Source organism: Engystomops pustulosus, chromosome 4 (assembly GCF_040894005.1).
Source record: "Engystomops pustulosus chromosome 4, aEngPut4.maternal, whole genome shotgun sequence".
In the NCBI taxonomy this organism is placed as follows: Eukaryota; Metazoa; Chordata; class Amphibia; order Anura; family Leptodactylidae; genus Engystomops; species Engystomops pustulosus.
In genome coordinates this window covers 160,099,078-160,115,826 of record NC_092414.1, presented here as the reverse complement: position 1 = coordinate 160,115,826, position 16,749 = coordinate 160,099,078, and the positions used below count along the sequence as shown (strand labels likewise).

Genomic DNA, 16,749 nt, shown 5'->3' with positions numbered 1-16,749 from the left:
TCGCCATCGTGTTAGGCATAGAGAGACTCATCCTAGGCTCTGGTGCCGGGGAACAACCCGGGATGACAGGCGAAGTCGCAGGAGTAGTCGAAGAAACTGCTGCAGGAGTAGTCACCGGAACAGGATGCTGAGGCCTGGAGTCAAGCAGCTGTTGTAGAGTGGAAGCAACTTGACCTAAAAGTTATCCTTGGGCAGCAATCTGCTGCGACTGCCGGGCGACAACAGTGGAAAGTTCAGCCAGTATCTGAGGTGGCTCCTTGGCGGGGTCCATAGCTGGATCTTACTGTCAGGGCCGGAAGTCTGTGGACCCTCTGGACCACCGCGGGAGGTGGTACTAGCCGACCTGGGACCGGAGTCTAAGTGGAACCCCGGTGTTCACCAGAGCCCGCCGCAAAGCGGGATGGACTTGCTGCAGTGGGATTCCACCAGGTCGTTCCACAGGTGCGACTAGCCCGCGCTGGCTGCCAAGTTAGTAATACAGGAGACACCACTCACGTCAGAAATCGCAGGAGCTGGCACACAGGAATGCAGGACCACAGGTACGGACTGGCACACAGGAAAGCAGGACCACAGGAACGGACTGGCACACAGGAACGCAGGACCACAGGAACGGACTGGACCACAGGAACAGACTGGCACACAGGAACGCAGGACCACAGGAACGGACTGGCACACAGGAATCACAGGACACAGGAATCACAGGAACGCAGGAATCACAGGAATGCAGGTATCACAGGAACGCAGGAACGCACAGGAGAGCTTTCACTTCACTTGAAGATCCAGCAAGGGCAAAAGGAAGAGGCTGGAATTTAAATCAGGCCAGCGCCAATTATTGGCGCACTGGCCCTTTAAATCTCAGCGAGTCGGCGCACGCGGCGCCGCCTCCTATTGCGCGCGGGAGCTGTGGAGGACGGCGCTGTAGCCGGGAGAGGTGAGTGCAGCCGAGCACCGGAACCTGGAGAGGCACGGGTGCATGCGCGATCCGAGACACATAGACACATACACAGCAATATACATAATAAACACAAACACAGCAATATACATAATAGACACATACACAGCAATATACATAATAAACACAAGCACAGCAATATACATAATAGATACACATACAAAGCAATATACATAATAGACACATATACAACAATATATCGTACGTAATAGACACATACACAACAATATACATAATAGACACATACACAGCAATATACATAATAAACACAAGCACAGCAATATACATAATAAACACAAGCACAGCAATATACATAATAGACACATACACAACAATATGCGTAATAGACACATACACAGCAATATACATAATAGACACATACACAGCAATATACATAATAGACACATACACAATAAACACATACACAGCAATATACGTAATAGACACATACACAGCAATATACATAATAGTCACACATACACAACAATATGCCTATATGCCTAGTATGCACATGTTCAGCTATATGTGTGGTAAGCAGATGTCCAGTGAAATGCATAGTATGCACATGGACAGCTTTACGCATAGACATGGCAGCCATCAGGGGCGTTTAGTGTGACTGTATTCAATGGGCCCTGAGGATGGGGGGGGGGGGGGGTACCCCAGGTGCAGGATACTCACTGAATGCACAGGGCTGGATTATCATTCTTGAGCATGGACACATACACACCAATATACTGGCACATGCACAGCTATATGCATAGAGGGCACAAGCACAGCTGTATGTGTAGTAAGATCATGCTCAGCTATATATGTAGTAAGTAAATACACAACTATATGCATAGAAGGCACCAGTGGCAAAACTTGAAGCTGATGGGCTCCAGTGCAAAGTCTGTGCAAGGCCCCGAATATAATGTATGATTTACAGTAATAGTCTTCTCGTATGGGAAATTGACACCTGATGGGCCCCCTAAACCTCTTGGACCCGGTTGCGATCGCACCCTCTGCACCCCCTCAAGTTATGCCCCTGGAAGGCACAAGCACAGCTACATGTGTAGCCATAGATAGTATACTGTGTGGGGATACTAGGGAGTGGAGAAGGGCATAACAACTTGCAGACTTGACACATGTGCACTGCTATCTTTAATTTCATGAATTTCTATTTCCAAGGTGCATTGCTGTCTTGGCAAATCTCATCCCATTTAAGGGGAAGCATTACTGGGAGGTAGAGGCTGATGAAAATGTGGAATATCGGGTTGGAGTGGCCTATGAAGATATAAACAGGAGTGCTGTCCTCGGAGCTAACAATAGCTCCTGGTGTCTTCGACATATCCGCACACCCACACGGTACGATGAGTCTGTATTGTGACCAGATGCATAGGAAAGAAAAGACAGTGGGGAAAAGTATTTAGTCAGCCACCAATTGTGCAAGTTCTCCCACTTAAAAAGAGGAGAGAGGACTGTAATTGACATCATAGATGGACCTCCACTATGGGAGACTCAATGAGAAAACAAAGCCAGAAAATCACATTGTCTAATTTTTAAAGACTTACTTGCAAATCATGGTGGAAAATAAGTTTTTGGTCAAAAACAACAGTTCATCTCAATACTTTGTTATATATCCTTTGTTGGCAATGATAGAGGTTAAACGTTTTCTGTAAGTCTTCACCAGGTTGGCACACACTGTTGCTGGTATGTTGGCCTATTCCTCCATGCAGATCTCCTCTAGAGCTGTGGGTTTTGGGGCTGTCATTGGGCAACACAGACTTTCAACTTCGTCCTTAGGTTTACTATGGGGTTGAGTTCTGGAGACTGGCGAGGCCATTACAGGACCTTGAAATGCTTCTTATAAAGTCAGGTAGTAAGAGTTCTCCTTATGGAGACTGCCAATAAAGGCCACCGTGTAGGCTTATAGCCATGGATGCTCCACTAGGGGGATTCTGGGAAAATATGCAAAGTTTTCCAGGATGGGATAAGGAAAACCACACCTCTTTTAGCTACCTTGTAAGGGAGAACTCTTACTTCCCGACCCTAGTCACAAGCCTCTCACTCAGATAAACCAGTTCCCTACACTGTACTGAGGAGACCAAACCAGGTGGAAACAGTGCTGTCTACAGTTGGGAATCTGTTCCTTCTGGAATAGATATACTGGTTTGGTTTTAATCCTGGATCCTGTCATAAGGTTTAATGAAGATCATGCTTGATGTCAAGAGAGCTGCCTTACAAGGTAGTTAAATGAGGTGTGGTTTTCCTTATCCTATCCTAGATAACTTTGCATATTTTCTTACAAAGCCACTCCTTCTTTACCCTAGAAATATGCTTGGGATTATTGTTATGCTGAAAGACCAAGTCACTTTCATCTTCAAGGCCCTTGCTTATGGCAAGAGGTTTGAATTCAAAATCTCACAATACATGGCCCCATTCATTCTTTGATGTACACAAATCAGTTGTCCGATTCCCTCTGCAGACGAACAGCCACTCATCATGATGTTGCCCCCCCCCCCCCCCCATGCTTCACAGAAGATATGGTTCTTTTGATGCAATTAGCATTCACTATCTTCCTAACACGACAAATTGTGTTTCTACCAAACAGTTCTACTTTGGTTTCATCTGACCATATGACATTCCCCCAATACTCTTCTGCAACATCCAAATGCTCTCAAGCAAACAGACAGGCTGGGATATAATAATAAATAATAATAATAATAAGATGCACTGGTTTAACCCCTTAAGGACGCAGCCATTTTACAGCTTAAGGCTCAGTCCCATTTTTTGGATTCTGACATGCGTCGCTTTATATGGTTATAACTTTTGAACACTGTTACTTATCAAAACGATTCTGAGATTGTTTTTTCCCCACATGTTGTACTTCATTTTAGTGGTAAATTTTGGCTGTTAAGTTTTACGTTTATTTACAAAAAAAAAGAAAATATGATGAATTTTCTGAAAAATTTGCCATTTTTGAAATTTGAAATCATTGCGTTTTCAGGCAGATAGATTTACCACCTAAATAAATTGCTGAATAACATTTCCCATATGTCTACTTTACATTTTCCCCATTTTTGAAATGTCTGGATAATTTATTTTGATGTCACGCGGCTTACAAATCGAATAGCGCTTTTCCGGATTTTCAGAATTGACTATTTTGGGGATAAATACAGTTTTGAATGAAAATTTACATATTTAGCATCAAAACCCCCCATATAACCAACCCAATTTCAAATCTGCACCCCTCAAGCTATCAGAAACAGATTTTACGAAGATTGTTAACCCCTTGAGATCTTCATAGTAATTACATCAAAATGGAGGCGAAATTTAGAATAGTCAAATTGTGCCGGTTATACGTTCATTTAGCCCTAAAATTTACACATTTCCAAAAGATAAAAATACAAAACCCACTATACAATTTGTTCTACAATTTCTCCCGAGTGCAGAGACCCCACACATGTGGCAGTGACTTGTTTTATGGGCACACAGTGAGGCGCAGAAGGGAAGGAGCACCCTGCAGCTGCCAGGATTTTACTTTCCTCATTGGCCTCTTTTGAAGGCTGTAAAATTTTCGCTTTTGCGCTATTAGGGTCATGTGATGGCATTTTATTTGCGGGATGAGATGCTTTTTCCAATGTTATCATTTTGGGGTTGGTATCACCTATTGTTGAAAATTTAGGAACTTCTTTTTGAGAGCAGGAGTAGAAAAGCATCAATTCTCTACTGTTTTTTTTTACTTTTTTTTTTGTGGTGTTCACCGTATAGACTAATAATCATATTATCTTCATTCTATGGGTCGATACGATAACGGGGATACCAGACACGAATATATTTTCTTGCGTTTTACTAAATTTGTAAAATAAAACCCTATTGTGGGGAAAAATCTATCATTTTTGTATTGCCATCTTCCAAATGGCATAACTTTGTTACGTTTTTGGCTACGGAGCTGGTTGATGGCTTGTTTTTTGCGGGACACGTTGTACTTTGCACCAGTATCATTCTAGAGTACATATGTTTTTTTGATCACTTTTTATAGCATTTTTTGTGGGATTGAATAGGTAAAAATCATAATTTTTGGAGGGTTTATAACAGTTTTCTTTTACGGCGTTCATCGTGCGGGTTCAATAATGATTTACTTTTATTCTACGGGTTGTTACGGACGCGGTGATACTATATAAGTGGGGTTTGTATTATGATTTAGACTTTTTTTTAGTTATATGTCTCTTTATATGTTTTGGGGCTTTTGGGCATTTTTGGTGATTTATTACTTTATTTTTTTATTGAATAATTTTTTTTTTTACTTTTTCACTTTTTCCACCATGGGAAATGAACAAGCAATCATCTGATTGCTTGTTCATAATAATACCCTGCAATACTTATGTATTGCAGGGCATTATCAGTGTCAGCCTATGCACTTGCATAGGGTGGCACTCTGCCAGTAAGATGACGTCACAGACGCCATCTTACCGGCAGTTCCTGCAGGTAACACTGGGGTCCAGATCGGACCCCAGTGATACCGTAGCAGTGATCGGTGCCCCCCAAAAATGATTCGGGGGGGGGGGCGATCGTGGGGGAAAGACACCCCATATGCATGTTAGATGCCGGGGTCGCGATGACCGCAGCATTTAACGGGTTAATCACCCGCGATCAGAGACAACTCCGATCGCGGGTGTTACACTGGGGTGCCGGCTATCAGTCACAGCCGGCACCCCGTGTTTCCCGATGCCGGTTCGGCTCAAATCTTGAGCTGAACCGGCATCGGCTCAGCGTCCGATATATCGGACGCTGAGCGCTAAGTCACTGAGCTCAGCGTCCGATATATCGGACGCTGAGCGTTAAGAGGTTAAGCAGGTGGACAAGTCTGGCACTGCAGGATCTTAGTCTCTGGTGGCGTAGTGTGTTATTGATGGCAGCCTTTGTTACATTGGTCCAAGCTTTCTGCAGGACATTCATTTTGACCCCACAGAGTGATATCTTGCATGAGGCCCCTGATTGAGGGAGATTATCAGTCTTGTATGTCTTCCATTTGATTTCTTCACACCAAGTGGCTTGTCCATTGCAGATTCAGTCTTTCCAGCCGGTTGGAGGTCTACAATTTTGTTTCTTCAACAGCGTTTTGGTCTTGACCATAGTGGAGTTTGGAGTGTGACTGGTTGAGGTTGTGGAAAGGTGTCTTTTATACTGATCACAACTTCAAACAGGAGCCATTACTACAGATAATGAGTGGAGGACACAGAAGCCATTACTACAGGTAATGAGAGGAGGACACAGGAGCCATTACTACAGGTAATGAGAGGAGAACACAGGAGCCATTACTACAGATAATGAGTGGAGGACAGAGGAGCCATTACTACAGGTAATGAGTGGAGGACACAGGAGTCATTACTACAGGTAATGAGAGGAGGACACAGGAGCCATTACTACAGGTAATGAGTGGAGGATACAGGAGCCATTACTACAGGTAATGAGAGGAGGACAGAGGAGCCATTACTACAGGTAATGAGAGGAGGACAGAGGAGCCATTACTACAGGTAATGAGAGGAGGACAGAGGAGCCATTACTACAGGTAATGAGAGGAGGACAGAGGAGCCATTAGTACAGGTAATGAGTGGAGGACACAGGAGCCATTACTACAGGTAATGAGTGGAGGACACAGAAGTCATTACTACAGGTAATGAGTGGAGGACACAGAAGCCATTACTACAGGTAATGAGTGGAGGACACAGGAGCCATTACTACAGGTAATGAGAGGAGGACACAGGAGCCATTACTACAGGTAATGAGTGGAGGATACAGGAGCCATTACTACAGGTAATGAGTGGAGGACACAGAAGCCATTACTACAGGTAATGAGTGGAGGATACAGGAGCCATTACTACAGGTAATTAGAGGAGGACACAGGAGCCATTACTACAGGTAATGAGTGGAGGACGCAGGAGCCATTACTACAGGTAATGAGTGGAGGACACAGGAGTAATTACTAAAGGTAATGAGAGGAGGACACAGGATCCATTACTACAGGTAATGAGTGGAGGATACAGGAGCCATTACTACAGGTAATGAGTGGAGGACACAGAAGCCATTACTACAGGTAATGAGTGGAGGACACAGGAGCCATTACTACAGGTAATGAGTGGAGGACACAGGAGCCATTACTACAGGTAATGAGTGGAGGATACAGGAGCCATTACTACAGGTAATGAGTGGAGGACACAGGAGCCATTACTACAGGTAATGAGAGGAGGACACAGGAGCCATTACTACAGGTAATGAGAGGAGGACACAGGAGCCATTACTACAGGTAATGAGAGGAGGACACAGGAGCCATTACTACAGGTAATGAGAGGAGGACACAGGAGCCATTACTACAGGTAATGAGTGGAGGATACAGGAGCCATTACTACAGGTAATGAGTGGAGGACACAGAAGCCATTACTACAGGTAATGAGTGGAGGATACAGGAACCATTACTACAGGTAATGAGTGGAGGACACAGGAGCCATTACTACAGGTAATGAGTGGAGGACACAGGAGCCATTACTACAGGTAATGAGTGGAGGATACAGGAGCCATTACTACAGGTAATGAGTGGAGGACACAGGAGCCATTACTACAGGTAATGAGAGGAGGACACAGGAGCCATTACTACAGGTAATGAGAGGAGGACACAGGAGCCATTACTACAGGTAATGAGTGGAGGATACAGGAACCATTACTACAGGTAATGAGTGGAGGACACAGGAGCCATTACTACAGGTAATGAGAGGAGGACACAGGAGCCATTACTACAGGTAATGAGAGGAGAACACAGGAGCCATTACTACAGGTAATGAGAGGAGGACACAGGAGCCATTACTACAGGTAATGAGTGGAGGACAAAGGAGCCATTATTACAGGTAATGAGTGGAGGACACAGGAGCCATTACTACAGGTAATGAGTGGAGGACACAGGAGCCATTACTGCAGATAATGAGTGGAGGACAGAGGAGCCATTACTACAGGTAATGAGTGGAGGACACAGGAGCCATTACTACAGGTAATGAGTGGAGGACACAGAAGCCATTACTACAGGTAATGAGAGGAGGACACAGGAGCCATTACTACAAGTAATGAGTGGAGGACACAGGAGCCATTACTACAGGTAATGAGTGGAGGACAGAGGAGCCATTACTACAGGTAATGAGTGGAGGACACAGGAGCCATTACTCTGGGTAATGAGGAGGACACAGGAGCCATTACTACAGGAGCCATTACTACAGGTAATGAGAGGAGGACACAGGAGCCATTACTACAGGTAGTGAGTGGAGGACAGAGGATCCAATACTACAGGTAATGAGTGGAGGACACAGGAGTAATTACTACAGGTAATGAGAGGAGGACACAGGAGCCATTACTACTGGTAATGAGTGGAGGACAGAGGAGCCATTATTACAGGTAATGAGTGGAGGACAGAGGAGCCATTACTACAGGTAATGAGAGGAGGACACAGGAGACATTACTACAGGTAATGAGTGGAGGACACAGGAGACATTACTACAGGTAATGAGAGGAGGACACAGGAGCCATTACTACAGGTAATGAGAGGAGGACAGAGGAGCCATTACTACAGGTAATGAAAGGAGGACACAGGAGCCATTACTACAAGTAATGAGTGGAGGACACAGGAGCCATTACTACAGGTAATGAGTGGAGGACACAGGAGCCATTACTACAGGTAATGAGTGGAGGACAGAGGAGCCATTACTACAGGTAATGAGTGGAGGACAGAGGAGTCATTACTACAGGTAATGAGTGGAGGACACAGGAGCCATTACTACAGGTAATGAGTGGAGGACACAGGAGCCATTACTACAGGTAATGAGAGGAGGACACAGGAGCCATTACTACAGGTAATGAGTGGAGGATACAGGAGCCATTACTACAAGTAATGAGTGGAGGACAGAGGAGCCATTACTACAGGTAATGAGTGGAGGACAGAGGAGCCATTACTACAGGTAACGAGAGGAGGACAGAGGAGCCATTACTACAGGTAATGAGTGGAGGACAGAGGAGCCATTACTACAGGTAATGAGCGGAGGACACAGGAGCCATTACTACAGGTAATGAGTGGAGGACACAGGAGCCATTACTACAGGTAATGAGTGGAGGACAGAGGAGCCATTACTACAGGTAATGAGAGGAGGACAAAGGAGCCATTATTACAGGTAATGAGTGGAGGACAGAGAAGCAATTACTACAGGTAATGAGAGGAGGACACAGGAGCCATTACTGCAGATAATGAGTGGAGGACACAGGAGCCATTAATACAGGTAATGAGTGGAGGACACAGGAGCCATTACTACAGGTAATGAAAGGAGGACACAGGAGTCATTACTACAGGTAATGAAAGGAGGACACTGGAGCCATTACTACAGGTAATGAAAGGAGGACACAGGAGCCATTACTACAAGTAATGAGTGGAGGACACAGGAGCCATTACTATAGGTAATGAGTGGAGGACACAGGAGCCATTACTACAGGTAATGAGTGGAGGACACAGGAGCCATTACTACAGGTAATGAGTGGAGGACAAAGGAGACATTATTACAGGTAATGAGTGGAGGACAGATGAGTCATTACTACAGGTAATGAAAGGAGGACACAGGAGCCATTACTACAGGTAATGAGTGGAGGACACAGGAGCCATTACTACAGTTATTGAGTGGAGGACAGAGGAGCCATTACTACAGGTAATGAGTGGAGGACACAGGAGCCATTACTCTGGGTAATGAGGAGGACACAGGAGCCATTACTACAGGAGCCATTACTACAGGTAATGAGAGGAGGACACAGGAGCCATTACTACAGGTAGTGAGTGGAGGACAGAGGAGCCATTACTACAGGTAATGAGTGGAGGACACAGGAGCCATTACTACAGGTAATGAGAGGAGGACACAGGAGCCATTACTACAGATAATGAGTGGAGGACACAGGAGCCATTACTCCAGGTAATGAGTGGAGGACACAGGAGCCATTACTCCAGGTAATGAGTGGAGGACACAGGAGCCATTACTACAGGTAATGAGTGGAGGACAGAGGAGCCATTATTACAGGTAATGAGTGGAGGACAGAGGAGCCATTACTACAGGTAATGAGAGGAGGACACAGGAGCCATTACTACAGGTAATGAGTGGAGGACACAGGAGCCATTACTACAGGTAATGAGTGGAGGACACCGGAGCCATTACTACAGGTAATGAGAGGAGGACACAGGAGCCATTACTACAGGTAATGAGTGGAGGACAAAGGAGCCATTATTACAGGTAATGAGTGGAGGACACAGGAGCCATTACTACAGGTAATGAGTGGAGGACACAGGAGCCATTACTGCAGATAATGAGTGGAGGACAGAGGAGCCATTACTACAGGTAATGAGTGGAGGACACAGGAGCCATTACTACAGGCAATGAGTGGAGGACACAGGAGCCATTACTACAGGTAATGAGAGGAGGACACAGGAGCCATTACTACAAGTAATGAGTGGAGGACACAGGAGCCATTACTACAGGTAATGAGTGGAGGACAGAGGAGCCATTACTACAGGTAATGAGTGGAGGACACAGGAGCCATTACTCTGGGTAATGAGGAGGACACAGGAGCCATTACTACAGGAGCCATTACTACAGGTAATGAGAGGAGGACACAGGAGCCATTACTACAGGTAGTGAGTGGAGGACAGAGGATCCAATACTACAGGTAATGAGTGGAGGACACAGGAGTAATTACTACAGGTAATGAGAGGAGGACACAGGAGCCATTACTACTGGTAATGAGTGGAGGACAGAGGAGCCATTATTACAGGTAATGAGTGGAGGACAGAGGAGCCATTACTACAGGTAATGAGAGGAGGACACAGGAGACATTACTACAGGTAATGAGTGGAGGACACAGGAGACATTACTACAGGTAATGAGAGGAGGACACAGGAGCCATTACTACAGGTAATGAGAGGAGGACAGAGGAGCCATTACTACAGGTAATGAAAGGAGGACACAGGAGCCATTACTACAAGTAATGAGTGGAGGACACAGGAGCCATTACTACAGGTAATGAGTGGAGGACACAGGAGCCATTACTACAGGTAATGAGTGGAGGACAGAGGAGCCATTACTACAGGTAATGAGTGGAGGACAGAGGAGTCATTACTACAGGTAATGAGTGGAGGACACAGGAGCCATTACTACAGGTAATGAGTGGAGGACACAGGAGCCATTACTACAGGTAATGAGAGGAGGACACAGGAGCCATTACTACAGGTAATGAGTGGAGGATACAGGAGCCATTACTACAAGTAATGAGTGGAGGACAGAGGAGCCATTACTACAGGTAATGAGTGGAGGACAGAGGAGCCATTACTACAGGTAACGAGAGGAGGACAGAGGAGCCATTACTACAGGTAATGAGTGGAGGACAGAGGAGCCATTACTACAGGTAATGAGAGGAAAACAGAGGAGCCATTACTACAGGTAATGAGTGGAGGACACAGGAGCCATTACTCCAGGTAATGAGAGGAGGACACAGGAGCCATTACTACAGGTAATGAGTGGAGGACACAGGAGCCATTACTACAGGTAATGAGTGGAGGACACAGGAGCCATTACTCCAGGTAATGAGAGGAGGACACAGGAGCCATTACTACAGGTAATGAGAGGAGGACAGAGGAGCCATTACTACAGGTAATGAGTGGAGGACACAGGAGCCATTACTACAGGTAATGAGTGGAGGATACAGGAGCCATTACTACAGGTAATGAGTGGAGGACACAGGAGTCATTACTACAGGTAATGAGAGGAGGACACAGGAGCCATAACTACAGATAATGAGTGGAGGACAGAGGAGCCATTACTACAGATAATGAGTGGAGGACACAGGAGCCATTACTACAGGTAATGAGTGGAGGACACAGGAGCCATTACTACAGGTAATGAGTGGAGGATACAGGAGCCATTACTACAGTTAATGAGTGGAGGACACAGGAGTCATTACTACAGGTAATGAAAGGAGGACACAGGAGCCATTACTACAGGTAACGAGAGGAGGACAGAGGAGCCATTACTACAGGTAATGAGAGGAGGACACAGGAGCCATTACTACAGGTAACGAGAGGAGGACAGAGGAGCCATTACTACAGGTAATGAGAGGAGGACACAGGAGCCATTACTACAGGTAATGAGTGGAGGACACAGGAGCCATTACTACAGGTAATGAGAGGAGGACACATGAGCCATTACTACAGGTAATGAGTGGAGGACACATGAGCCATTACTACAGGTAATGAAAGGAGGACACAGGAGTCATTACTACAGGTAATGAAAGGAGGACACAGGAGTCATTACTACAGGTAACGAGAGGAGGACAGAGGAGCCATTACTACAGGTAATGAGAGGAGGACACAGGAGCCATTACTACAGGTAACGAGAGGAGGACAGAGGAGCCATTACTACAGGTAATGAGAGGAGGACACATGAGCCATTACTACAGGTAATGAGTGGAGGACACATGAGCCATTACTACAGGTAATGAAAGGAGGACACAGGAGTCATTACTACAGGTAATGAAAGGAGGACACAGGAGTCATTACTACAGGTAATGAAAGGAGGACACAGGAGCCATTACTACAGATAATGAGTGGAGGACAGAGGAGCCATTACTACAGGTAATGAGAGGAGGACAGAGGAGCCATTACTACAGGTAATGAGTGGAGGACACAGGAGCCATTACTACAGGTAATGAGGGGAGGACAGAGGATCCATTACTACAGGTAATGAGTGGAGAACACATGAGCCATTACTACAGGTAATGAGTGGAGGACACAGGAGTCATTACTACAGGTAATGAAAGGAGGACACAGGAGTCATTACTACAGGTAATGAAAGGAGGACACAGGAGCCATTACTACAGATAATGAGAGGAGGACACAGGAGCCATTACTACAGGTAACGAGAGGAGGACAGAGGAGCCATTACTACAGGTAATGAGAGGAGGACACATGAGCCATTACTACAGGTAATGAGTGGAGGACACATGAGCCATTACTACAGGTAATGAAAGGAGGACACAGGAGTCATTACTACAGGTAATGAAAGGAGGACACAGGAGTCATTACTACAGGTAATGAAAGGAGGACACAGGAGCCATTACTACAGATAATGAGTGGAGGACAGAGGAGCCATTACTACAGGTAATGAGAGGAGGACAGAGGAGCCATTACTACAGGTAATGAGTGGAGGACACAGGAGCCATTACTACAGGTAATGAGGGGAGGACAGAGGATCCATTACTACAGGTAATGAGTGGAGAACACATGAGCCATTACTACAGGTAATGAGTGGAGGACACAGGAGCCATTACTACAGGTAATGAGAGGAGGACACAGGAGCCATTACTACAGGTAATGAGTGGAGGACACAGGAGCCATTACTACAGGTAATGGGTGGAGGACACAGGAGCCATTACTACAGGTAATGAGTGGAGGACACAGGAGCCATTACTACAGGTAATGAGTGGAGGACACAGGAGCCATTACTACAGGTAATGAGTGGAGGACACAGGAGCCATTACTACAGGTAATGAGTGGAGGACACAGGAGCCATTACTACAGGTAATGAGTGGTGGGTGGACAGAGGAGCCATTACTACAGGTAATGAGTGGAGGACACATGAGCCATTACTACAGGTAATGAGTGGAGGATACAGGAGCCTCTGAAAGAAGTTACAGGTCTGTGAGATCCAAATACTTATTTTCAATCATAATTTGTAAATAGATTCTTAAAAAATCAAACCAGGTGATTTTCTGGGTCTGTTTTTATACTTTGTCTCTCATAGCTGAGGTCCACCTATGATGTCTATTACAGGCTCTCATCTTTATAAGTGGCAGAACTTGTACAATTGGTGGCTTACTAAATACTTGTTTCCCCCACTGTACAAATACAGTGGCTGGAAAATTAGGAGGCTATCAGATATCTTTATGTAGAAACTAATTTCCTGGAACAGATAAGAAAAGATGAACCTATATGAGTATTACTGGCAGCTTTTTCTATAGATACTACGGGTGAAGTAATGTGAAACCAAAATACTGTAGTAGCAAAATTTTTCCTGCTGCCAAAAGAGTTGTTTCTGTTAATAACATGAAACTTGGTATTTGTTATTTAAGCAATTGTTTAACACAGAATGCATAAAACAAATGCTTTATCCCTTCACACAGGCACAGATATGAATTTCTGCACTGTGGGGTGTCTCCAGATATTCGGGTATCAATACCTCTACTAAGGATCGGAATTCTACTTGATTATGATTCTGAGAGATTATCATTTTTCAACATGGACAATCTCCAGCACCTGTACACATTTGAATGCCAGTTCCGCCATCTAGTGCACCCATGTTTTGCATTAGAAAAACCAGGACATTTGAAGATTCATAATGGAATTCCAATACCTTTATCACTAAAACTGCCCTGAGAGAATGTAGAAAAACCAGAATAAACTATTGGATCCATCACTGAGCGGTGAAGCTATCTGTAAGAGATGGATAGAATTCTTTATCGAGATGTAAAATACCATAAAATGCTGTCATTTAGATTTAGCAGATATTCATGTCAAACTCATCTGCAGCATAGTAAAACTGCAGCAATATAAAACCTTTAGTGTAAGTAACAATATATAAGAAAACCATTGTCTGAACATTTTACTTGTAATAGCTGTTCTCTAGCAGACATAGCACAATTCTGCACAAATGGATGAAACTAAATGTATCCACAGGGTTTTACATCTAAAAAAATTCCCCTAATAAATGCATAGCGTTGGCAAACATTTTGCACTCCTCATCTGTATCCTCCTCTGTAACTTTACGTGGCCTGCCACTTAAAGGCTGCGCTGTGGTGGGTTCTTAACCCTTTCACTTCCCAATAATACCAATCTCAGTTACTGGTAGAATATCTAGTAGGGAAGAATTATCACAAACTGACTTGTTGCAGTGATGGCCTCCTGGAGCAGCCCTGCCCTGGATTTCAGCAAGATCTATACTATCACTGATGTTACTTAAGGGGTACTGTATGGTCAGGGGGGGTGGGTTTTTATAAACCTGTGGCTATAAGACTGTATAAACGTATTAAGAGCTGTATCCTAATACTTTTGTCCATAAAGTGCATCTTAGAACATTTCTTTTCCAAAGTTTTTTTTTAACTTAGGCCCAGATTCATCATAAGTAGCGCAAACCAAACTGCATTAAGTGCAGAGTGCACTACTAGGGAAGTGTGCACCAACTTTTTTTTGATGCACCTTTAACATACAGGGGCAGATTTATCAAGCTGCCTGAAAGTCAGAATATTCCTAGTTGCTCATCAACCAATCACAGCTCCCCTTTAAAATATTCATGAGCACTGGTAAAATGAAAGCTGAGCTGTGATTGGTTGCCATGAGCAACTAGGAATATTCTGACTTTCAGACAGCTTGATAAATCTGCCCCACAGTGTGCAGCACAATTCTGTCCAGTCGCAGTAATAAATGTGATGAGCACCAGAACACCCCTTTAGGTGCAGATTTTTGTGGTGCAGCGGACACAGTGGGGCTCATTTACTAAGGGTCGTGCATGCACTTTTGTGGGACTGTGCACCTTTTCGGGGCTAAAACGGCTCGCATGGGTATTTAAGTAGCGGGTGCGCTGGGATTGCGGTGCACGTGGCCCTTTTAGTGCAGCAGCTGTGCTGGCCTCTATGCGACACAATTTAGAGGGCCTGCTGTCGGACGGTCTGATTGATTCGGACTGAGCCCGGGATTTAACTTTCAAATTGTGTCTTAAGCCCAAGCACTTACATGCACCACTATAAAGATGGTGAACTCTGTCGGACCTGAGCGGGAACGCGACACAAGCAGGATATTGGGTGCACGATCTTAGTGAATCGATGCACGCAGCATTATAGACGGACAGTGCACTTTCTGTGAACTCTGGTGACCCTGTAGGTAAATGTGCCCGGGTGTGGTTGTGACACAACACTGGTGCAAACGCTTCATAAATACATGTGCAAGCAGTTCGCATGTTCTTTTCAGTGAAAAGTATGACAGCGTTTAATAAATGTGGCCCATAGTTTTTATTATATTATAGATAAAACAAATATATGATTTTCTAATCCAGGGCAACTACTCTTACATAAATGAATAATAGATAGAGCCCAGTCCATAGCAACAAATAGGAGTGTTGGTAGATGAAGTAGGCCAGTAATCAAGCCTTGACAGACAGGCCTGTTCTTCTACCCCTTCATATAGGAGGATAGTATCAGTAGAGCCTACAACTCTTACATAGACTTACTTTCTTTCTCCTCCATGAGCCACCCTCTTCCTTACAAACAGCAGTAGAGGGGCTTGAACCCTGACTGTCAGCTCAGAAGGCACCAGCAGTACAAGTGAGCTATCATCTCTAGACAGGGGTGTAACATTAGGGGGTGCAGAGGTTGCGATCACATCTGGGCCCAAGAAGTTTAGGGGGCCCTTATGGTGTCACTTTCCCATATGAGGAGACTATTACTATACTCCATACATTATAGTCGAGGGCATTTCAGTTACGCCACTGTCTCTAGACTTAATAGGGGTATGTTCAGGTGCAATAACATGGGCCAAGAAGCACAAATGTGCAAGCGCACAACCAGGAATTGTGATTATTTTCCCCCTTACACCACCTCCAGAGGCAGGTTATAGCCCAATTGTACAGCAGTGCAGCCGGCTGACAGATTTATCAGAAATCCAAAGCCTCCAGAGGGGTGGGATGTACATCAAAAGCTGG

At 44.9% G+C, this 16,749-nt stretch overlaps 1 protein-coding gene across 1 annotated transcript in view; it reads left to right on the top strand.

Annotated features, from left to right (window-relative positions):
- The window catches only part of FSD2 (fibronectin type III and SPRY domain containing 2), a 33,461-nt gene extending 18,678 nt beyond the window's left edge, over positions 1 to 14,783 (top strand). The window contains exons 12-13 of the mRNA XM_072148325.1: positions 2,120 to 2,296; positions 14,180 to 14,783. Coding sequence (XP_072004426.1) covers positions 2,120 to 2,296; positions 14,180 to 14,432 — 430 coding nt within the window. The 3' untranslated portion in view covers positions 14,433 to 14,783. The remainder of the gene's footprint in view (positions 1 to 2,119; positions 2,297 to 14,179) is intronic.
- The last annotated feature ends 1,966 nt before the right edge of the window (positions 14,784 to 16,749 follow it).